The following is a 21,023-nucleotide window of genomic DNA, read 5'->3' on the forward strand; positions in this document are numbered from 1 at the left end:
GAATAGAATAATATTAAATTAACTAACAAAACAATAGTGCAAACACCGAACAAACAACAGTATAACGTTATAGTTGTGTGTTAAAGGGTGATTTTTTTATGAAGTGTTATTGCAGGATTAAGCTCTTGTATCTGTCCTTGTGACAGCAGAGCTGGATGAGGCTGGGCTGTCCCTGAAGTAAGTTTGTAGAGAGGGTGTTTGTTAAGTCTGTCGGTTGTTCCGGCTCCAGTGCTGCTCCCCTAGCAGATTACAGAAAATTTAACTACTATGGCTTGATATCTTAATCAAGAGTTTATGTAAAGCTTAATTATTAAGTGTGGTCAGAGCAAGAGTTCTAAGTACAATGCTGAGTCACCTAATACGACTGTATTTGTTGTTCCCTCCAGGCTCTTTTCTTGTTTTATTAATAAGAAAAAACTTTGACTGAACTGAGTGAACTATTTCAATGTGTCTTTACAAATAGATTTTTCAAAAATAAAAAAATAATACATACATTTAGTATAAGACTACAAATGCACACTTAAAACAAAGTTTGAAAAATTATTGAAAATAAACTATCCATTTATTTATTTAAAATTTGAATAATATATAATAAAATATGAATATATAACACAAATAATAATAATAATAATAATAATAATAATAATAATAATAATAATAATAATAATAATAATAATAATAATAATAATACATGTATTATCTATTATTTGTATTCCACCGCTGCAGCTTCGGTGTCAGTAGGCGGCTGTAATGAATGTTAACGGCTTGCTAAACACCATCAGAAGAAGAAGAAGACGAAGAAGAACCAACGAAGAAGAAGTTGTCAAACCGGTCCGACCGTCCTGAGCCAATGAATGGGGACTGGGAGGAAACATTATCGACACTTTTATTTCTAAATTGCCTTTTCTTTCAAGTCGCTAATACAACACCATAGAGTTGGAGCTGTGACTGTTTCCTTAAAGTCCCTGACCGCAGCGGTAATAACAAACGTTAAACTACTAACAAACTGAGCACTGTCATCCGCTCTTCGGATCCCTCCGCGGTCACTTCCCGGTATTTGGGTTCGAGCGTTGCGTGATTGACCGGAGAGACGGCAGAGATGTCCGCCAGCGGAGTCTTGGCTGACGGCCTTCTGTCTTACGAGACGTTGGTTCACGCAGTTGCAGGTGCAATGGTGAGCAATAAGATATATGTGAAGTTTGTAGTTAAAGGTCTTACAACATCGATGTCAGCAGCGCGGATATTGAAGAAAACAACTGAGCCATTTGTCTTGTTTCATTACAATAGCTTTTGTCTTTCAGGGGAGTGTGACAGCGATGACTGTCTTCTTTCCTTTGGACACAGCCAAAAGCAGACTGCAGGGTGAGCTGGAGGTTTAATGTCAAGGTTCACTTAATTATAGAGCAACTCATAACAACTAGTCCACTCATTCACTACTAGACCAAGATATCCTGACTTTCAGTGTAACTTTTTCATTTATTTATGATGTTTTATACAGCCTTACGTGTGATTGATTGTCCGTGTGACTTTATGCTCTTGAAAGGTGCTCTCTAAATGTTGGTTTTTCAGTGGATGAGAAGAGAAAGTCCAACTCCACGCCCATCATCCTGGCTGAGATAGCAAAGGAAGAAGGCCTGTGAGTAAAGATCTGGGTTAAATTGATTTTGAGTTCTGTCTGTTTTAATTGTCTTAACAATAGTTTATCCTTGAGTTACTATTTAGTTAATCCTCTTTAAGAAGATGATTAATGGTTTTGGTCATTTGTAAAATGAGAAATGCCAAAATATTCTCTGGATTCGGCTTCTCCGGTGTGAATATTTGCTTAATTCTCTGATTTTCCATCTCTTCTCCCAGTCAGTCCCTGTACAGAGGCTGGTTACCAGTCATCTCCAGCCTTTGCTGCTCCAACTTTGTCTACTTCTACACCTTCAACACCTTGAAGAAGCTGGCGGCGTCTGGTCCAGGGAAGTCCAGACCCAGCAAAGACCTGCTCATGGGTGTCGTGTCAGGTAAAAACTAATAATTAATCATGGCCCGACAGAAAAGTACTCAAAGGTTTTGACACAAGGACTTAAAGGAGGCCTCTGGCGTTTTCTACGATGAACAAAGTGTACATGTTCAATGCGTTTCAAAGCATTAAAAGCATATTTTAACCTGTACTGTTTAACATTAGTGCTACAACTAACAATTGTTTTAATTATTGATTCGTCTGACGATTATATTTTGAGTAATTGTTGAAACGTTTGGTTTAAAATGTAAAAATTGGTACTTCTGTCAAATGTCTTTTGTCAAACAAGCAAGTCCAAAACCTAAAGATATTCAGTTCATAAGGATTATAAACGGAGAAAAGCAGAACATCCTCACACCAGAGACGCTGGAACCTGAGAATAGAGAATACATTTTTTATTGACATGTCTAAAAACCTCTTTAACAACATATAATGTATGTTCTGTTGCTTGATTAATAGAAATCCATGTGTCCTTTGCCAGCAGTCTCCCTCTCTACTTTAGTTGGTGCATTAATGCCACCTGTTGATCCATGGAGCAATGGAAACGTGTCTGACTGTTCCAGAGAGATGCTGGAGGTCAACAACTCCATGTGGTACCTTCAGGAACAATTCGATAAGCTAACGATCTGTTGTTCATTCAGGGATGGTGAATGTGATCCTGACCACTCCCATGTGGGTTGTGAACACGCGACTGAAGCTGCAGGGAGCAAAGTTCAGGAACGAAGACCTCCAGCAAACCCAGTACAAGGGCATCTTTGGTGTGTGAGATATATCCTATCGTTCACACATGCTTTTTTTTCTTCTCTTTTTCTTCCTGCTGCACAGTGGTAAAACACTGCTGTGTTTGGTCTTTTTCCCGCTCAGATGCTTTCTCACAGATCATCGCCAATGAGGGTGTGGCAACGCTGTGGAACGGCACTTTGCCCTCTCTTATCCTCGTTCTCAACCCGGCCGTGCAGTTCATGTTTTACGAAGCCCTGAAGAGGAGGGCAGGCGAGGGAGGGAAGAAGGTGAGAGGTCACGGACGTTGTCGTGTAGAATGCTTTGTTCCCAAAGCTGATCTTTGAGCATTGTTTCCTATTTGAGGCAGTTGACTTTTTTTCAACTGTCGTCCAGGAAGTAAAAAAAAACAACATCATATTTATGCAATAAAAACAAGCATCCCAAATTTGACCTTATGGTGGAGTTAAAGGAAAGGATCGCCAAAGTTAGTGTGATTTCTCCTTTTGGGACTTTAAATGTCTGAAAGAAATGTAATCCATTTAACAGAAATATTTAAAACTGGACCCAAATGAAGGACACTGAGTGACGGATATCTCTGAAACTAAAGGGTCCTTTTGTCTGGCAGTAACCCGCTGGGCATTTGATGTTTTCATCATTCTCTCAATCTAATAGTTCTATAAATGTAAAAGCAAAAGCACTGGATATAAGTGGATGAAATCTCTGTCTCCGACCACAGATTTCCTCAGCAGAGATCTTTCTCATTGGAGCGATTGCCAAGGCCGTTGCTACCACGGCAACATATCCTCTTCAGACTGTTCAGGCCATCCTGAGGGTAAATATTAAGTTATATTAAACCCTTTTGTCTATTTTTTCAAGATATCTCACACATTATGTGAGAAGATATTCTGTATTTTGTTGTCGTTTTATCTATATTATTACATGTGTTAGTGGCAAGAGAAAAAATGAAGCTGCATAATAATAAAATAAAGAAAATCTATGTATAAAAATTCAACAACTTTTTATGAGCTTCATGAAGCGCTTTGTAATCACTTTAAGTAGCTCAATAAATCTAATTTAATCAAAGCAAGCTGACCTGCTAAATGCTTTTTTATCAGTTCGGACAGTACAAAGGTGATGGAAAGGGCGGCGTGATCGGAGGCCTCTTAAACATTTTCTCCCTGCTCAAAGACAGAATCAAGTGAGTGCAGCCACACACAGAAACACATCCACTGACACAGAGAGCCCGCTGGTGAGGCTGTTGTATTCAGCTCATCATTCATGCACCCATCTCTCTCTTTCTCTTTCTCACAGGAAGTATGGTGTTCTGGGTTTGTACAAAGGCCTGGAGGCCAAACTGCTACAGACGGTACTGACGGCCGCCCTCATGTTTGTGGTGTACGAAAAGATCACTGCTGCTACTTTCAAAGTTATGCGCCTGAACACAAAACTGAAGCAGTGAACAAAACACCTACTTGAATACAGCAGTGCATTGGTAAACGTTTTTTTTTATATTAATGCCTACCGATGATGTGTTTTCGCCAGGAATTAATTCAGTCACGTAACTGTTGCAATAGGAGGCGGGTTTGGTGCCCAAAACAAACACCATGACCAGATCAGTGTGCAATACTTATAATACCCTCTCTTTTTAACTTCTTAACTGCTTCCATTTGTGCAAACTGGTCTTGATTGGATCTCTTGAGATGGTAACTCATTAGTTAGTACTCCTGGGAATCACTGATCCTGACCAAGTCATATTTGGGTTTGACAGTTTTAAACTACAACCGCTAAATAAGTGACTTGTAGGGGTGCTGGACAGTGAATTGTGTTTGCCAGGCTTTGTGCTATGCCAAGTTATCCATCTGCTGCAACTTCAAACACAAGAGTGGGAGCAATCTTCTCATTGAAATCTCTCTGTATAGAAATAAAAGCTTATTTCCCAAAAGGAAAAACTTTTCCTTCAACTTTAGGGCTGAAAATAATGATCCCGATAAGATAAGCTACTTACAGTAGGTGTTGCCTTGATGTAAGATAACAGACTATCTCTCACATTCCGTCTTATGTTTTAACTATTTTAATCCTCATGGAAGTCCTGCCAGATTTTTTTTAATCCTCTGAGTTATGATGTCATTGTTACACAAAGATGTAAAAGGGAGAGAAGCTCTCAATCTGAAAGGTCTTAATTTAAACAATTATAAGATTTTAAGTAAAAATTAATTTAATTAATTTGACGGGAAAGAGTACTTAACAATACACAGAGTAAAACTTAAATGTGTACAAATACTGCAGTAAGTGCTAAGTGCCTCTCAATACATCTTAAACTGTACCATGTACTGTGACGACTGTTGACGATTTACACAAATCCGTGATGCACTCAAGTGTCTACAGTCTGCATTGTTGAATTGATCTCTATGAACTGTTTGTCTTACATCGTTTGTGTCTGTGTCCTATTCACAGTGTTTGGTATTCAAGTGTACAGTAATGACAGTATTTGTTTACTTTCTCTACGAAACCTTTTCACTGATTTTTCAATTTGTTAACTTAAGTTTTAATCATTACTTGTTGTTGCTGCTCTCAATATTACTTTGTAACATCACATTAGGACTGTTCATCGTATTGATCGGCGCCAGTTGTGTGGCTAGTAGCGCATAGTAAGAATGTTATGTCAAATTCCCAAAAAATAGGAATGACCTGAGCATGTATGAGCTCGTCTCTATTAAGTTTCAGACCTTTTTTGCTGTCTCACACACCTATTCTCAGGTTAACCATATATGTGCACATCAGCAAACTATAAACCAACTAAATGAATGAGTAATTTGTGTTCCCTTTTTAAATTTGTATGTCACATACTGTAGAACATGTTAACCTCTATCGGAGGATAGAGAAGTGTGTGAAAACAAGAAAGTGTCAATATGTCGGCAGAAGGACAACATTAGCTTTATTCAACAGTTAAGGAAGCTGATGTATGTGTCACTATTCATTATAAAATGACTGCAATGATTACACAAATACACCATGCATATTAATTAGGGTCTTCACGAATTAAATGTTTTGTCTTAACGCGTAACGTGAAAAAAACTTGTAAATGCGGATGCAATACAAACTTAAATTAAAACAAACATTGTTTTCTAATTTTGTTTCAACTAACATTGAACAATTAAACCACTGTTCTGACAATTTAATCATGATAATAAAATATGAGAGTCCTCCATTGGAGGTCTGAATGAACATTAACAGTTGACGACTAGCTTGGTTGTAAATCAGGGCTGATGGTGTGAGTCTTGACTGCTGGTCATCTCTGACACATACCAGTGTGGCAGGAAGGAATACTGGGAGTCCCTGTGGACAGAGAACGTCACATCTCTGCGGGGCTCCCAGGAGAACAGGTACACCACGCTGGAAGGGAAATAATAAGGATTTATGAAGGATATTTGGTTAAAATACAAAAAATGTGAACAACATAGTCTGTCATTGCAACTTACCTTGGATTGTCTTCAGTAGCGATTTGCTTCACAAAAGACAGGAAGTCACAACAGAAGTTCATACAGACTGTTGGCTTCCAGCAGTTGTGTTCATTCTGTTCAGAAAAAATACAGAAGACAGAAAAGGTGGAAATATATTTTATTAATCTTTTATTAACTTTTTTATTGAAAAAAAGAATAAGATTTAAATAGATTTCTCAAAGTTTAGATAAGCTTTGGAAGACCAGTAGTTTATTGCGTTAAACGACTTCACTGTACCTTAATGAGCTGTGAAATCTTAGAGATCGGAAAAGTCTCCACTGTGACAACCACTCCTTCCTCATCCTTAAAACCTGCCACAACACGAGGGACTCCCGGGAGAAACGACTGGGCCCACCACTTTAGCAGTTTGAACCTGAGGACCACCACAAGAAGGAATATAACAGCTTTGAGTTGCTTCAATCAAACAAACACCACAACATGAAAAAGTGAAGAATCATGTGATGTTTTCCTGTTTCGTCATCTACCTGTGAAAGCTGCTGCGCTGTTTCGGGGTACAGATCTCCACAGAGGTCTTCAGCTCGACGTAGCAGGCAGGAGCTGGAGTGTTGGGGTCCTTATCCCGGCAGTCCACCTCACCGGAGAACAAGAGTCTGTGATCTGCCAGCCGAGTTTGCACCACAGTGCAGAAGGCCTCATTAGTGTTGACAACTCCGCCTGGGTCCGGTAAACTGTGGATGCTATCTACATGGATGGACAAAGATGAGGCATTATCTTTTAAACGTGTGCTTCAAAGCCAATCTGCTTTTGTAAGATTTGGATTTGTGTGGCAAATGTAATAAAATGAAATTTGAATGTATGGAAGTTCATTTGTGCCGGGGAAAGACATGGAGACAAAAAGTTACAAATGAACATATTTTTACTTCAACAGTTCTAATTTCGATTCTATCTTAAAAAATAATTACAAAGTGACGACTCAGTATCTTATAATCTTAACATTTAGTTACATTATTTACTTGAATTGTGTAATTAAGAACATGTTGCTTAGGTTACTCTTTTCTTTCCCTGACAGAAATAAGCTACCACAGATATGACTAAATATAAAACCATATGTTTTTTTCTGTGATGCATGTGAATATCACAACTGAGCTGATGTAAGGCAGTGAATCAATACGAGGATTTATAAAAGATCAAGGTTTGAAAGAAAACTAAGTAAACCTTTGTCAATATCATACTATATTGCGTGGAACTACCTACCTGCACATGTGTATTGCTCAAACTTGTATCCCCAGTACATCATCTCCTTGTGTCTCTCTGCACGGTTCTCTCGTTCTCGTTGGGAAACTTCAGTTTCCACTTCGCTGATGTAAAGCGTGCCCCTGAACCTGGTGACTGCCAGCAACCAGCCCTCGCGCGTCTCATAAGGCGTGGTCAGCAGCTTGGTCAGATGACCACGCCATGTCACAAAGTCGGAATCTAAAGCACTGGGAAGAGCAGAGGTAGAACCAGAGATACGTGTCCAATAGGAAAGTTGTGATTATAGGTGGTTGGAGTAGCAACTATACAGTAGATCCCAGGAAAGCATCTATCTGACCTGGAAACTAACAATAAGACTTACCATGATGAGGCCGCCATTGCCTTTGAGTTGAGCTTTGATTTATTAGCCAAAATCCATCGTAGAATGTGGTCCAGCTTCTCCTTTTTATTTTCGTCTTTCTTTATGTAGCGGTCCTTGTATCCATCCTTCAGGTCAAAATTAGGATTTCTGTCAGGTTCCACATAGTATCTCATCTGCCTGTTGTCATTGACAAATCTACCTGCAGAGTCAAGGGAAAAACATCCAACTTCGACCGGCTGTTTGTACACTGGAAAGTCTCTTTCATACAACTCCCTCCTGGTGCTCAAATCCTGAGAGCTGCGTGGGTTTTGCCCTGGTGTTGGCCCAGACTGATGCTGGTGGTGGTTTGGTCTGGAGCGTTTATTCTCACAGTGATTTCTTCCACTGGTATCTCTTTGTCGCCTGTATGCTGAATGGGGGTTTTGGTAGCTGGAATTGTGGGATCTGTGCTGGTCCATTGCTACCTATTGAGGAAAAGAGCAATAATAATGAAACAAACGTGATTCATCGTTTGACACAGGACAACTCACTATTTGTGTACCTTGTATATATAACTTTTTATATTATTTTGTATGCTTTATATTGAACATAATACATGCTTATTGTGTATTAGTTTCTAAGGATATGTTTATATTTTATTATTGCATGGAATCAACAACGTTTATATTATTTATTTATATATGCACCCACAATAAGCACATCCCATTGTGATTGTGTAAATAACAGTCAATTATGTCTGTGTTATGTGAATGCAAATACATAATGTAAAGACGCAGATGCGTGTATTGAATGTCGTGTATTGCAGAAGTGTGTCTGCGTTGACTGTGTAGACTTGTGCTGCTGTGCATGCCTGTTGTATGTTAGAATAATGAAGGTTTGCAAAAATAGCTACTTTTTGTGTATTGATTCCGCCATGGGGTCCCCTAGACAACATACAAACGATTTTATTACTACTAAAACTACTTCTACGGTTATATAAATATATCCATAGTTAGAACTACATACACGATCAGCATGCACAACACAAGCAGCTAACGTTAAGCTAATGTTACCTTGCTGTCAATGCCCCGGCAGAAACAATAACCAACAGGAATTTGTGTAAAAAACAACTATCATATGTTGCAGCGTCTTTTCTAATTGACACAAAAAAGTAAAGAAAGAAAACACAAGGTGTTTTCGTTTCACTTGATCGGAAGCTAATAGCGCCACGAGCTAATAACAACTCTATCTGTAAACACCAAACTCAACGCTACTTCCTGGTGCAGTTTCTCCTCCAATCCGCTTGGTGGGAGCGGCGTCACTTCCGGTATAATACACTGCATTGTATAGAATACTTTTGAAGCTATCGGTTAGAGCTTTGGTGACGATTGTGACCCAAGTGATATGACTACCAACATTAATGCTATTAGTAGCAATTAGGTAAGTTTAATCTAGTTTGACTGATCAAATATTGGCTCATGTCTTCAGTGTACACACACAAAGTAACCCAGTGTTAGATAAGTGAGCTAGCGTTAGCTAGCGTTAACCAGATGTATAAAGAGAATGGTTGTAATTGGTTGCCTATAAATAGGCACAACCCGGGACTTAACCAGTTGGTCCATTTGGCATCTGAGTGTATCGTTTGGGTTAATAATCTAACAGAGTCCCCAGTGATATGACAGATGTTAGCTAACTAAATGTGTTTTGACACTTAACTGTTTCTTTCAACAAACGCGAAGCGGTGTAACTTAGAGTAGAACGATGTTTCTGACGGGTAGAATAATTCTTCTCCCATGGGGTCTGTGGTGAGAGAGAGAGAGAGAGAGATAGAAAAGCATATGTCTTAATAAACAGGTTTATTTTGCAAGTCACGATTTGTCTGCCACATGTTTCCCTCCAGGTATGAACCGGAAACGGGCTTTGGTTTCAGACACTTTCAAACTAAAGAAAAAAAGAAATGAAACGCAGAAATTTGGAGCGGTCAATGATGGAGATGGTAGGTTGAGCTACTTAAAACATGTATGTCTAATCTCATTTAAGATTGAAATTGATTAATTTACTTTAAAGGACCGACTGATGTCAGATCCACCCTTGAGTATCTCATGACGCTGTTCCCCAGAAAGCTCTTCAACGACCGCTTGCCACAAATTGTCATGAAGCACCAACTCTACAGCATCAACAATGACAAGACGTTGGTGGACAAGGAGCTGGTAAGACGACTCTTTCGTGTCAGGAAGGTCATGTGTGTGTATCTATCTGAATGTGGAAATCCACCGCTCTCCTTGTGGCCCACAGAATAAACTGCGGGAACGAGGAGAACTGCTGATGTTCCAGCTCGGGTTCGATTCGGACGCTTTTGGGCTAGTTCTTGCTTCCGATTACAAGGCTAAAGTGCTGGAAGGGGAGGATGGCAGGCCTACACGGGCGACAGTGGAAAAGTTCTTGGAGAAATTGCTCTGTCCTTGCACAGAACTGAGCTTCAGCAAAGACAAGATGCTCAAGGAGTTTCTCTTCACAGACTCCGAAATAACGTATGAAAGACTCATTTAGCACCTGAATAGGCTTTACTGTGTGTCTTCTCCTGTGTTTAGAACTTCTTTATCCGTCTAGTGTGTGAAAGTACATTTAGAAAGATCAGCATACATATTTTCTCACCCTCTAGGCAGCTGGTTAAGTCGGGGGTTCTGACTGTGAGGGATGCAGGCAGCTGGTGGCTTTCCATTCCCAACTCAGGCAAATTCACCAAGTACTTTTTACAAGGTGGGTCTTATGAAAAAAAGTTTTAACAATATTTTGATGTTTCTTGTAAATTTCTCATTCGACTGTTTTTGACAACACCTTGCTAATTGGAGGACTGTTTGTTTTCTAACCATCTTACCGCTCTTCCTGTTAGGTCGTAAAGCAGTGTTGGGAATGGTGAAGAAGTCCAAATATAGTGAAGTCTTAAAGGCAGAGCTGGAGGAGCGCCGAACAACCTCCCATGTGAAATTCCACATGAAGTACCACATCCATGACATTGTTGGTGCAGAGCTGGTAGAAAGGTAACATTTGTGTGTAAACAAGTTGCATGCTATCATGTCTGAAAAGGGAAGATTTTTATTTTGCAGTAGGTGAGTTTACCCATCTGTCAATGATATGTCATATAGCCGCTCTCATTTCTGATCCTTGCGGTTCGGAAATTGAGGGGTTTTGTTACTAGCCAGCTTGAGTACCGCAGTTATAAAAATGTGATTGCTTAAAATGTTTTTTTATTCCATCGCCAGTGACAAATGTACTCATCTTGCACTGTTTAGAAAAAAGTTTGTTGCATCATAATTTTCTGAATCAAGACTTTGTTTTCTTCCTAGCATACCTACAACTTCAGGGGCATTGTTGCGATGTGTTGAGTCCTGAACCACAGCAACAGCATTTAAAAACCGGTGCTTGGTCGAAGCCTGACGATTGGAAGATTTACAAAGATTGTAAAAAGTATTTGTATTATGACTGATGATAAATTAACCAAGATTTCAGTTTGTTTTTGTGCCGAATGCTTTATAACAAACCTTGTGGGTTTATGAATTGTCAATTTTGTTGACATGACCATGTCAGGTTTTAATTTATCTTGTAATAAAAATGTTTTTTGTTTGTGCCTCATATGCAAGTTGTAGTTTATGTGCACACAATTGAAGCACTTTGATACTGTCACTTCTGTGTGATGTTTGAACTTCGGCTTCTCATTGGGATCTATCACCAGTGTTTTCTAGAACTGACATTTGGTCTGATCAGAGATCTTCACTGTCATGAAGCTCAATTATTTTATTTCAGATGTCAGTTGGTGTTAATCTAAATACCTGGCCGCTTTTATTAGCAATCAAATGCAACCGATCTGCCAATTGGCAAGATTACAATGTTAAATTATTGGTCTTTATTGAACTATATTTTGTATCACTGAGGTCGCAGTTCGTGGTGGTGCAGCAACTAGTACTTATGGTCAAACTGTATCGCATTTGATTTTACATATGAAACAAATTGATACCGACGTGCCCCTGGTCCTCAGTCTTTAACTTCATGGTTATAATACATTTTTCAATAACATTACATTGACCGTAAAAATATTCACTTGTATAAACAGATACAAGCTTTTACAGAACTAATGGAATGAAAACTAATCTGTCTAGTTCCATTCCTGTTTGGATCTACTTCATGCTTTCACAAAAGGAGTGTCCGTCTTTCCCACTTTCTAAATTTGATGTTTGCATGACAAGTGTTGCATCAAGGAAAATGTGCGGCTGCATTGTCCAACAAAGAGGCAGAAAACTCGGTTTTACTTGAATTTATTGGCTTTCAAAAAGTGTCAATAGCTTTTATCCATGAGACTAAAGAGTCACAACATTGGCTTGAATTAAAGCACAGCTTGATGTCTGAATACAATACAGATGAGCAACATGTACTTAACCCCTGATCTAGTAGTTCAAATACATTTTTGTAAATAAGCAAAAAAATATAACCGTTGCAATTCTAATCTTAGTTTTCAGTATATGTCGCACATACATGCTATCCGCATTAATTACAAAAAGCTAGGCTTGTAGGGAGATTAAGGTAGCGTTAACTGTAGAGGTAATAAACAAAAGGATATTCATAGTGTTAGTTAAACAATACAGTGAGTGAAGTGTAACCTCTCTGAGGAAAGATACAAAACAGTCAAATTACATGATTATAACAAAAAGATGAGTATGCCGTATACTACACCATAACAGACAGTAGCTTTGTTACCGTTATTAGCAGGCATAAATGCTCTTCTTAGTGACATTGCTTAGCCAGTAGTGATGCTATTATGAATTAAATGTGCTGCACAAAATGTTTCTGATAAAATGCCCACAGAGCATTAAATGTGCTCTTGTTCCCCGCCACCAAAACAGTTCTAATCCAATATCTAATAAAAGTTTGTAGCATTGCACTTCTGGGCAGCTACACAGTTGAGACACACTTCTAGGAAAATATTGCAATGAGGATTGCGGGAAAGAAAAAAAAAACACGAATGACCGGTCCGATTAGAGCCAAACACATGAAATACTGGTTCATTTAGATTTGTCAGGGTTTAATAGCACGGTTGGCGTCCGAAGATCTGTTCCCGGTCTCAATTTTCAGTACGTCTTAGGCATCATTCAATCCACAAGACTGAATTACCATGAATCATGTGCTCTGACTGAAAACAAACTGGTAATGAGATTCATGGTGCACAAACAGCAACTTCAAGCAAAAAGAACTTCACAGATGATTAGATTCAAGTTCCTTGTTGACAGTGCGATGACACGTGACCGCCCTCGCAAAAGGGAAAATTAATAAAATGCTATTGATTATGGAGCTGAACAAACAGCAGCACACACCAGAAAACTGCCGGCTGTATTTTGAAGGTTTAAAAGGTTTGAGACAATAAAACAAAGGTTTTCTTTTCTGTTAAAATACAGCACGTCTGCAGGATGTATTTGGCAATATTTCTTCCACTCAAAACAAACAACTAAGACTGTAAACAAAAAAGAAAAGAAAAAAAGGTGGACAACTAGTGGAAGAGCAAATTGAAAACATTCCACGGTCCATTTTTACAAAACATCCAATCCACATTAGAAGGCCTCAAGAATTTCATAGTGTTGTCTATACAGTATATGTTGTTGGGAAAGAGCGAGGGTCTATCATCTTCCAACCCCTTCTCCTAAATCTGACCCTGTGTCAAATTTTTCATGGAAAGAGTTGATAGATCTGCTGTAGCTACAATTATGGAAGGAAAGAATCTGAAGTACAATGTTTTTGTGTGTATACTGGTGTGTTTCTCCTGTGTCTTTTGCCACCCCTCACCACTAGCGGCCATGATCCCCTGTAACCGGTCCAGTGGAGGAAGTCTTAGAGGAGAGAGCATTTCTTCCCCTTCTTCTTGACGGGTGGAGGGCAGAGAACGGCCCGGATGGCCTCATCGAACACAGTTTTAAGGCCACGTTGAGTCAAGGCTGAGCACTCTAGGTACTTGACAGAACCTGAGGAAACCACACATCGAATATGTTTTCTTTTAGTATTTCAGTAAAAAAAAACAAGTCAGAGATAACTCCGTCATGATGATGTGTTGTTACCGATTTCTTTGGCCATCGCTAGTCCTTGGGGATATGTAATTGGAGACAGTTTCTTCTCCTTCAGCTTCTCCATGGTGTCCTTGTCATCTCTTAGATCCAGCTTGGTACCCACCAGGATGATGGGAGTGTTGGGACAATGGTGTCTCACCTCAGGGTACCACTGCACAGAGAACACAACGTTGAGAAGTTAGAGGTATAACTTTCTAGACTGATCTACGTTAACTTAAACACAGGATTTCTAGAATGACTAAAGACTACATTTAAACCACCATCTGATATTTTTTGATATTACAAGAATGAAGGTGAGTGAACCAAAACTGTAAAGCGGTGGAATGGAAAACCAAAACAATGAGCTGAAATTTAGTCAGAGGATAATATCCTGGCCGCATCAGTAAGAGTGACTGCCTTGACATACTAGCAGTCATGTGATTCATTGTAATGATTGTTCAACTTTCTTCCAGAAGTTAAAAGTCCTGTTTTTAACCTATTTAACCAAATGGTGCAACAACAGTTTCTTATATTGTTGTAAATAGTTCGTAAGAGGAGCAAAATGATTAAACTACTAGTAAACGTATGTGTCATTTTATTAACTCAGTACCTCTCTCCAACATGTTTGAATGACGCTGTAATGATGATATATCATAAAACGTGGGCCAATAAAAACTTCCTCTGGTGCCTCTTATCATATCATGTCATAAAACAAATCCACGTTGATATCTTTATAGGCTTCAGTCTTTACCATACCAGCACTGCGTCAACTCACCTTGGCACGGACGTTTTCAAATGAGGCCGGACTAACAAGCGAGAAACAGATGAGGAACACATCCTGGAGAGTAAAAGCAAGCATTACAATCAGAGCCCCTCAACATAATTTCCTGCTAAGATCAGTCAGAACTGCTCCTTGTGTGCTCATGCGGCAGAAAGGTGTGGCGCTTCTCCTTCCTTCTCACTTCCTTATTCATTCTTTATCTCCAAACTTCCCAAAAGTATTACGTAAGACAGCTACCGTCATCGAAATACACTTAAAGGCAAACACCACACTTCAAGGAGAATTACAATAAGTAACATATAAAGAATTGCCCGACTGTTGTGTTTCGTACTGTTTGTGGGTAGGAAAGTGGGCGGAGTCTGTCGTAATCTTCTTGTCCTGCTGTATCCCAAAGACCCAGGTTCACCGGCTTCCCGTCAACCATAACATTGGCGGAATAGTTGTCGAACCTGAAAGAAACACATATGATACCAAGAGTTAAAGCCATCAGGATGGATATAAATTGATGAATTAGTAATAATTACATAAATTATGACAGGAAATACATATATCACTTAAGCATTAAAATGGGAAAGACAATCTTAATTAATCTGAAAATGACTCATCAATTATTACATTGCTGAACTAAAATCATGATGATCAACTGCTGAGCCAGTTCATGCCACACTGACGGGGATGCTGAGCAACACCGTCTCCTCACAGGCGCAGGATAAGAAAAGTGCCGGTTTATCCCCCAACATTGTTTTCCCGAAATATCTTTTCATACTTAGCTGCAGTCCACAGCAGTGATAGTAATATGTTCTGTAAACAATGATTTACATAATAATAAAAAATAAAGAATAAGTTGTTGTTAATCATGCAGTGTCTGTAAAGGACACAAAGGTGTAAACAATGGATGACTGCTAGTGTTGATCAGCGCCTAGTTTTACACAAGTAAAGATATAAATGCATCTATAGCCTCAGATACTCACACTGTGGGGATATACTCTCCAGGAAAGGCATTGGTGGTGTAGCTGATGAGCAGGCATGTCTTACCCACAGCTCTGGAAGAGAGAGGAAGAGGAAAAATGACTCGTAATGTTGTTGATGGTATCACACACCCTAAAAAATAGCATGGAAAAGGCCATTTTGGGTGTAAATGTATATGAGTTTCCACTTTGTACTCAATTGTATTCCACTATTATATTATTTTGTATTATTCCGACATAAGGTTCAATGCCTTAATATATTAAATCACACTTGAGAAGCTGTAACTGTATTTTCTGCAGATTAATTGACCAACCGTGTCAGTGAACCGAGGCTGTGGAAGAACAGACTTGGTATAGAACAGTTTATTCATTTAAAGATATGTATACCGATAGAGATTACATTTGCCGAATATGAAAGCTTACAAACATGAAACTCGAGGGACGAATGAACCCTTAGTCAAAAGCGAAAACAATAAAGTAGTCGCAGGGCCATCAATGACTCCGGTGCTGCGGTATCCACCACACCCTGAACAAGAAATTGTGAGTATATTTATCTCACATAATGTGAAACATATGAGAGTCGGTCACAGGCTCATTCTTTAAATCAGTCACCAATCTGTACTTGTTGCAGACAAAGTCTACAAATATATAACGTTACGTATACGAAGCTGGAAATACGCTGCATGTGTGAGACACAACAGCCTAATACACGGATAACGAATACCAACACAGACATTGTGACTGACTGACTAACTGACTAACCAACCAACTAACTCTTTATACACGTCTCAATTTATAAAGTAAATGTTGCCAAACTCAGACTCGGGTGAGGAGGGACGTGTGAACTGTGATGTCTGACTCACCCGAGAGTAACTTAAGTCCAAGGATTAGCCAACCGCTTGCATACTAGCAATTATGTAACGCAATAGTTTGCCATTTGAACACTACATTTAAAAAAACAATCGGCGAATAACTCGTATATCGTATGATAATAGTTAACTTTACTTAATAAAACCCATGAAGCACGAACAGGTAGTTAAAGTTCGTTAGCTAGCTAACTCGTCAACTTTCCCCGTTAAGAAAACGGATATAACGTTAGCTCGTCCCGATGACAGCATTTTACATTTCTTCTTTTACACATTTATTCGAGTTGAATATCAAAACCAACTCGGCTCGATTGCGTTAACCTACCCGTCTCCAACAACGACACACTTTATGGCCTGCATCGCGCCGCAGCGGGAGGAATGCCGAGTGATCCCGGGGAGCTAACGTTAGCTCACTCGTCTCTTTTCCTTTGTCCGGCGGACCGTCCCAACTGCAATTCGCTTACGGTCGTTGGATAGTGCAGCCAAACTCCCGTGAAGTGGAACAGCGCGTGGCGGGGGTAACTTAAAGTAACTTATCGGGCACTTTTAACACAAGTTTCGTCAGAAGATCCCTCGCAACATTCCCATGCTTTCGTGGGCTGATCTGGAAGGCTATGAAGCAAAACAGCGGCCACCACCCCTGAGGAGGAGAAAAATGAAGTTAGCCACCGCCACCAGATGGTGCTTCCGGTGTGCAGAGATACGCCCACGGACATTTTGACGATCAGTTACTTCCTCAAAACAAGCAGCTGACGAGTCACCAGTCTTTTTTATTATCATAAAATCATAAAAAATCATCAAAACGTGTCGGGAGTCTTTTATTTTCAAAACAAGACATTAATTTGGCCACCTAAAGGCGATACACTAAAATAGCCACAAATAAGACGGACTATTCAGAGTGTGACACGGATTAAGGAAATGACGTCGTTTATTGTTGCTTCCCCGAACGCTGCTCCCAAGGCACTTTCCCCATTAAACAATCTAGAACGTCATGTTAAAACTGTCTCGGCTGATGCATTTCTGATATATGTAAATAAAAAAAATACAAAGAGGCATCTGTTTTTTCCTTCTTCCAAATGCAACAATTGGGCCCCATGCACATTGGTGTATGGAGCCCAACTCACAAATTATTAAGTGTCAAGTTGCGCACAACCAGCTGTCACTGTGGTGGTTGCTTAACACAGTCTAAACTGGTTGTGCGCAGAAATGCTTGACTAACCAACACATCCCCTTTCAAGGATTGCTTGATCAGTTGATTAATAGGAAAGTTAGCAGTTAATTTGTGTTTATTAATTTAACATGTTTATTGGCCAATGACAGCAGAAGCCCTACAAATACGTTTTGAACCTATTTATCTTGAACAAATGTATAGTTATTCTTTTATTATTGAGGAAATTCACCATCAAAAATAAATGGACTGACTCCACTTATGTCAACATTTTGAGAATAACTATTTAAATATGGCAACACTATTAAATGTCAAAATAATAAAACATATTTAAATCCATATTTTGTATTGCCTTAAAAATGTATACCCCTGGTATGAGCAGCTTTGCTTGTTCATAGATTGCATGAACTGTACTGCGCTAACAATAAATACAATTAAAAAATCTGCCTTCAGATTTTTTACAGGGCTAAGAAATTCCATGTACACGTTCGACTTCCGTGTGTGTGTCACACCATTACGAGTCCTCCCGTTAACCATAATAGGAATAGATAGAGACGCCGTTGGGGTGGAGCAGCTCTGCCAAAACAACCAGGACCAAAAAAATGGAGCTCGGAGTCAGTCAACGATAAAAACATGACCCGTCACTCATCAGTCTCTTCCCCTTTCTAACGGACACCGTTACCTTAGCAGACGGCCTGTATGGCGGGTCTGTCTTATCTAGTGCTCCGGTTTTCGGGCTCCGCTGGTCGGACTTACGGAGTGTTTTCCAAAGGCTTGACGAGGACTTTGTTAATATTTTTTGATCTCGCATGGCGACTGCGAATCAGATTCCCTTATATCTACCTGGTCGCTTCGATGATGTTTAATGTGAGGTTGCAGGTAATTATACAACACGCACTCCTCCACAAGTTCAACGGGGCCAGCTGACATGAGATGAAGTACCAACTGTTAACCGTTTGTCCTCTTCAGATCGATATTTGATTAGAACTCCATTTAAAAACATTTACCAGTTTAGTAGTCACTATTACTAAGCAGTTATTTTAAACAGTCCAGATATAATATTGTTAATAATGTTTAGAGAGATGTTACGCTCAGTTTGGTGTACATGTGCTGCTTCTATGTGTATGTACTGAAGGTGTTTCTAATATTGTGTTATTATTCCAGCTACATTTGGCTTCAAGTATCTTATGAATTAAAGTATGAATAGGGCCAATATTGTTTTTTTTGTAGGGAAATACTGCAATGATACTGATTTGGAGTTTTAACATCTTCATAACAATGTGTGGGCTGAAAATATTTGCATCCCTGTAATTATATACATTTAAATGTTTTACAAATTGTGACCAAGATACATAAAGGTGGATGATAAAACCTTAATCCTAATTTGGCAATGTCTTACTGCAATTTCATGTTACTGCAATCAAAGACAATTAAATTGGGTAAATGTCCAATCTTCAGCCGACACTTTGACTATGTTTTAAATGGGAACTCAAATGGGAACTGATATTTTATTTTCCCGTCAACTGCTTTTAGTGCCTCCAAAAGGAACCTAATACAACTAATAACCTGGCAGCTGATATACAGTTTGAGTTCAGCAACCCTTTACCATTTTATTGCATGTCTGAATAGATAACTGTTGTCTGACAGCCTCCTCGTCTCTTCACAGGTCCACATTGAAATCCACTGAATTGCCAATGCCTGCATTTGGACTTGAATCAATGAATTGTGGGCAATGCCATGTTTCAGCCCTGTGAAAGAAGCTCTCTGGCACTGCACAGCAATGTAGAGGGAGAGGACGCTTATAAACGGACGCGGCTGGTCGTCGCCCAGTGCCTTCGCAGGGGAAGGACGACAGTGAAGACTAGGAAAATGAGCCAGAGTGAGCGGTGATGTGTAAGGGTGGAGGGGGAACCAACGCCTCACATTAACCCTCTCAGCTCGCCACGTGAGATCCAGGAGCCGCCCGTCCTGTCCGTGGAGATCACGTCGGATGAATAGTGGATTGTGACACTGCCTCTTCTCTCTGGATATTGAGAATTTGGGTGTGGAATTGAAAACAGATGATTGTTACAGTGGTACTTTGTAGCCACCCTTTATTTGTTTTTCACATGTATGTTTACTCGGTGCTCAGTGTCAACATCTCACTTTAATTTAAAACGTAAATATCTACACCGCACGACACAAACAAGCATGTTTTTTTTTGTCTTCTGGCTCGGACACTTTATTTGGGGTGAGGTGTGTCAGCGGTACTTCTGGAGGTTTGCAGCAGAGCAGTACAGCTGCCACGACGGAAATATACCGTCCGTCATTAAGTGCAGTCTCTATGGGAATCACTGCATGTCTTCTTTGTGTGCGTACACACATGTCGTCTCACTCATTCTTGTTCTTTCTGCATATCACTTGAAAGACGTTGGTGAAAAAATGTTTCCCGCAAAGTTACTTTTTATTTTGCTGCATTTGTTTTTATTTCTGTGAAAAATGTGTATGTGGGGTGGGGGTGGAGTTGGAAGTCACTGAGGGTAACGGTAACTGAATTTGGGTAGTAATAAATAAATTAAATCACAATTCTGAGCCTTTTATGTCATGTGTTCATTTCTAGGTTTGCTGAAGTGCCTTTATTTATTTATATATATATATATATATATATATATATATATATATATATATATATATATATATATATATATATATATATATATATATATATATATATATATATAACGGTTTAATGGTGTTTTGAAATACCTTTTCTGTGATTGATTCATTAACATTTATAAATGCAGCCCCTTCTTCTGTTACATGTCTTCCACTTCCTTTATTTTCTTTTTCTTTCTTATCTTCTGTTAAATAGATGAATTCATCTTTTAGAACAAAATGTCCACACGGCACAACATTAGAATAATGGTGAATCATTACATTTCATGCACGAGAGGTTGGTCGAATGGTTTCCAGAGTTTTGCTTCAAACTGTTACTTTTTTCAAATCCCCGTACCTACAGTTTACACCAGAGCCGGTTATCAGCCCAGAGATATTCCCTGAGATCAAGGAGATTTAATTTACATTGCTGGTAATCTACATAGATTCAAAGCATGGAACAGAAAGAACACATCTGCAAAGAAATATGCATCATTTGGTATTATATATTAAGATCATAATAACAGTGTAATACACCATTTTCTTGACAGTACATCAGAACAAATATCAGAAATACATAAACTATATTGAAGCAGTTACAACTTGTTTTTTTCTGAACTGTAACATAAGCTCTTTTTCAATCTTCAGTCAACATTTCCTCTCACAAATCCAATTTCTAAGCCTCTCAGGTTTCAAGCAGATTAAAGAAAGTGTGTCTAATGTTACTAAAT

General features: G+C 39.1%; 5 protein-coding genes across 8 annotated transcripts; 3 read left to right on the forward strand and 2 right to left on the reverse strand.

The window, feature by feature from the left end:
* The first annotated feature begins 842 nt into the window (after window positions 1-842).
* slc25a17l (solute carrier family 25 member 17-like) lies at window positions 843-5,951 on the forward strand. The gene is made up of 9 exons (XM_068578594.1): window positions 843-1,174; window positions 1,302-1,362; window positions 1,570-1,636; window positions 1,855-2,009; window positions 2,650-2,766; window positions 2,873-3,018; window positions 3,468-3,563; window positions 3,847-3,929; window positions 4,043-5,951. The coding sequence occupies exons 1-9, from the start codon at window positions 1,100-1,102 to the stop codon at window positions 4,188-4,190; spliced, it is 948 nt and encodes a 315-aa protein (XP_068434695.1). The 5' UTR covers window positions 843-1,099; the 3' UTR covers window positions 4,191-5,951.
* Window positions 5,892-9,567, reverse strand: dxo (decapping exoribonuclease). 3 transcript variants are annotated; one of them, XM_068578592.1, is made up of 7 exons: window positions 9,503-9,567; window positions 7,808-8,271; window positions 7,447-7,673; window positions 6,717-6,933; window positions 6,469-6,604; window positions 6,211-6,305; window positions 5,892-6,124 (listed from the first exon to the last, which is right to left on the reverse strand). In XM_068578592.1, exons 2-7 carry the CDS (start codon window positions 8,263-8,265, stop codon window positions 5,989-5,991), a joined length of 1,269 nt encoding a protein of 422 aa, XP_068434693.1. In that variant the 5' UTR covers window positions 8,266-8,271; window positions 9,503-9,567; the 3' UTR covers window positions 5,892-5,988. The 3 variants fall into 3 exon arrangements, with proteins under 3 accessions (XP_068434693.1, XP_068434692.1, XP_068434694.1); XM_068578591.1 differs by lacking the exon at window positions 9,503-9,567 and adding an exon at window positions 8,860-9,044; XM_068578593.1 differs by lacking the exon at window positions 9,503-9,567 and having other exon boundaries at window positions 7,808-7,932; window positions 8,007-8,199.
* On the forward strand, window positions 9,118-11,421 carry stk19 (serine/threonine kinase 19). The gene is made up of 7 exons (XM_068578595.1): window positions 9,118-9,226; window positions 9,687-9,782; window positions 9,854-9,996; window positions 10,082-10,317; window positions 10,449-10,546; window positions 10,680-10,827; window positions 11,134-11,421. Exons 2-7 carry the CDS (start codon window positions 9,689-9,691, stop codon window positions 11,177-11,179), a joined length of 765 nt encoding a protein of 254 aa, XP_068434696.1. The 5' UTR covers window positions 9,118-9,226; window positions 9,687-9,688; the 3' UTR covers window positions 11,180-11,421.
* Window positions 11,422-12,083: 662 nt separating this feature from the next.
* On the reverse strand, window positions 12,084-18,588 carry LOC137787255 (ras-related C3 botulinum toxin substrate 1). Of its 2 annotated transcripts, none has more exons than XM_068579602.1 (7): window positions 18,502-18,588; window positions 16,816-17,130; window positions 15,628-15,699; window positions 14,988-15,105; window positions 14,651-14,713; window positions 13,888-14,047; window positions 12,084-13,794 (listed from the first exon to the last, which is right to left on the reverse strand). In XM_068579602.1, exons 2-7 carry the CDS (start codon window positions 16,848-16,850, stop codon window positions 13,664-13,666), a joined length of 579 nt encoding a protein of 192 aa, XP_068435703.1. In that variant the 5' UTR covers window positions 16,851-17,130; window positions 18,502-18,588; the 3' UTR covers window positions 12,084-13,663. The 2 variants fall into 2 exon arrangements, with proteins under 2 accessions (XP_068435703.1, XP_068435702.1); XM_068579601.1 differs by lacking the exon at window positions 18,502-18,588 and adding an exon at window positions 18,341-18,499.
* Window positions 18,191-20,192, forward strand: LOC137787256 (salivary gland specific protein SAGSIN1). The gene is made up of 2 exons (XM_068579603.1): window positions 18,191-18,537; window positions 19,325-20,192. The coding sequence occupies exons 1-2, from the start codon at window positions 18,358-18,360 to the stop codon at window positions 19,343-19,345; spliced, it is 201 nt and encodes a 66-aa protein (XP_068435704.1). The 5' UTR covers window positions 18,191-18,357; the 3' UTR covers window positions 19,346-20,192.
* Window positions 20,193-21,023: the final 831 nt, after the last annotated feature.

Source organism: Clinocottus analis, unplaced genomic scaffold, assembly GCF_023055335.1.
Source record: "Clinocottus analis isolate CAN_PGR_092001 unplaced genomic scaffold, fCliAna1.0.p SCAF_16, whole genome shotgun sequence".
Classification (NCBI taxonomy): Eukaryota; Metazoa; Chordata; class Actinopteri; order Perciformes; family Cottidae; genus Clinocottus; species Clinocottus analis.

What these genes read in the sequence shown, in the direction of transcription:
- slc25a17l (XM_068578594.1), top strand. Translation starts at nt 1,100, where the DNA reads ATGTCCGCCAGCGGAGTCTTGGCTGACGGCCTTCTGTCTTACGAGACG. An exon ending in ACGCAGTTGCAGGTGCAATG is followed by an intron (nt 1,175 to 1,301) that starts GTGAGCAATAAG and finishes TTTGTCTTTCAG; the next exon opens with GGGAGTGTGACAGCGATGAC. An exon ending in ATAGCAAAGGAAGAAGGCCT is followed by an intron (nt 1,637 to 1,854) that starts GTGAGTAAAGAT and finishes CTCTTCTCCCAG; the next exon opens with TCAGTCCCTGTACAGAGGCT.
- dxo (XM_068578592.1), bottom strand. Translation starts at nt 8,265, where the DNA reads ATGGACCAGCACAGATCCCACAATTCCAGCTACCAAAACCCCCATTCA. An exon ending in GCAATGGCGGCCTCATCATG is followed by an intron (nt 7,674 to 7,807) that starts GTAAGTCTTATT and finishes TGCTCTTCCCAG; the next exon opens with TGCTTTAGATTCCGACTTTG. An exon ending in AGATTTCACAGCTCATTAAG is followed by an intron (nt 6,306 to 6,468) that starts GTACAGTGAAGT and finishes TTTTCTGAACAG; the next exon opens with AATGAACACAACTGCTGGAA.
- stk19 (XM_068578595.1), top strand. Translation starts at nt 9,689, where the DNA reads ATGAACCGGAAACGGGCTTTGGTTTCAGACACTTTCAAACTAAAGAAA. An exon ending in CACCAAGTACTTTTTACAAG is followed by an intron (nt 10,547 to 10,679) that starts GTGGGTCTTATG and finishes TCTTCCTGTTAG; the next exon opens with GTCGTAAAGCAGTGTTGGGA. An exon ending in GGTGCAGAGCTGGTAGAAAG is followed by an intron (nt 10,828 to 11,133) that starts GTAACATTTGTG and finishes TTTTCTTCCTAG; the next exon opens with CATACCTACAACTTCAGGGG.
- LOC137787255 (XM_068579602.1), bottom strand. Translation starts at nt 16,850, where the DNA reads ATGCAGGCCATAAAGTGTGTCGTTGTTGGAGACGG. An exon ending in GGAGAGTATATCCCCACAGT is followed by an intron (nt 15,106 to 15,627) that starts GTGAGTATCTGA and finishes TGTTTCTTTCAG; the next exon opens with GTTCGACAACTATTCCGCCA. An exon ending in TTGAAAACGTCCGTGCCAAG is followed by an intron (nt 14,048 to 14,650) that starts GTGAGTTGACGC and finishes TTCTCTGTGCAG; the next exon opens with TGGTACCCTGAGGTGAGACA.
- LOC137787256 (XM_068579603.1), top strand. Translation starts at nt 18,358, where the DNA reads ATGGCGGGTCTGTCTTATCTAGTGCTCCGGTTTTCGGGCTCCGCTGGT. An exon ending in TGTTTAATGTGAGGTTGCAG is followed by an intron (nt 18,538 to 19,324) that starts GTAATTATACAA and finishes GTCTCTTCACAG; the next exon opens with GTCCACATTGAAATCCACTG.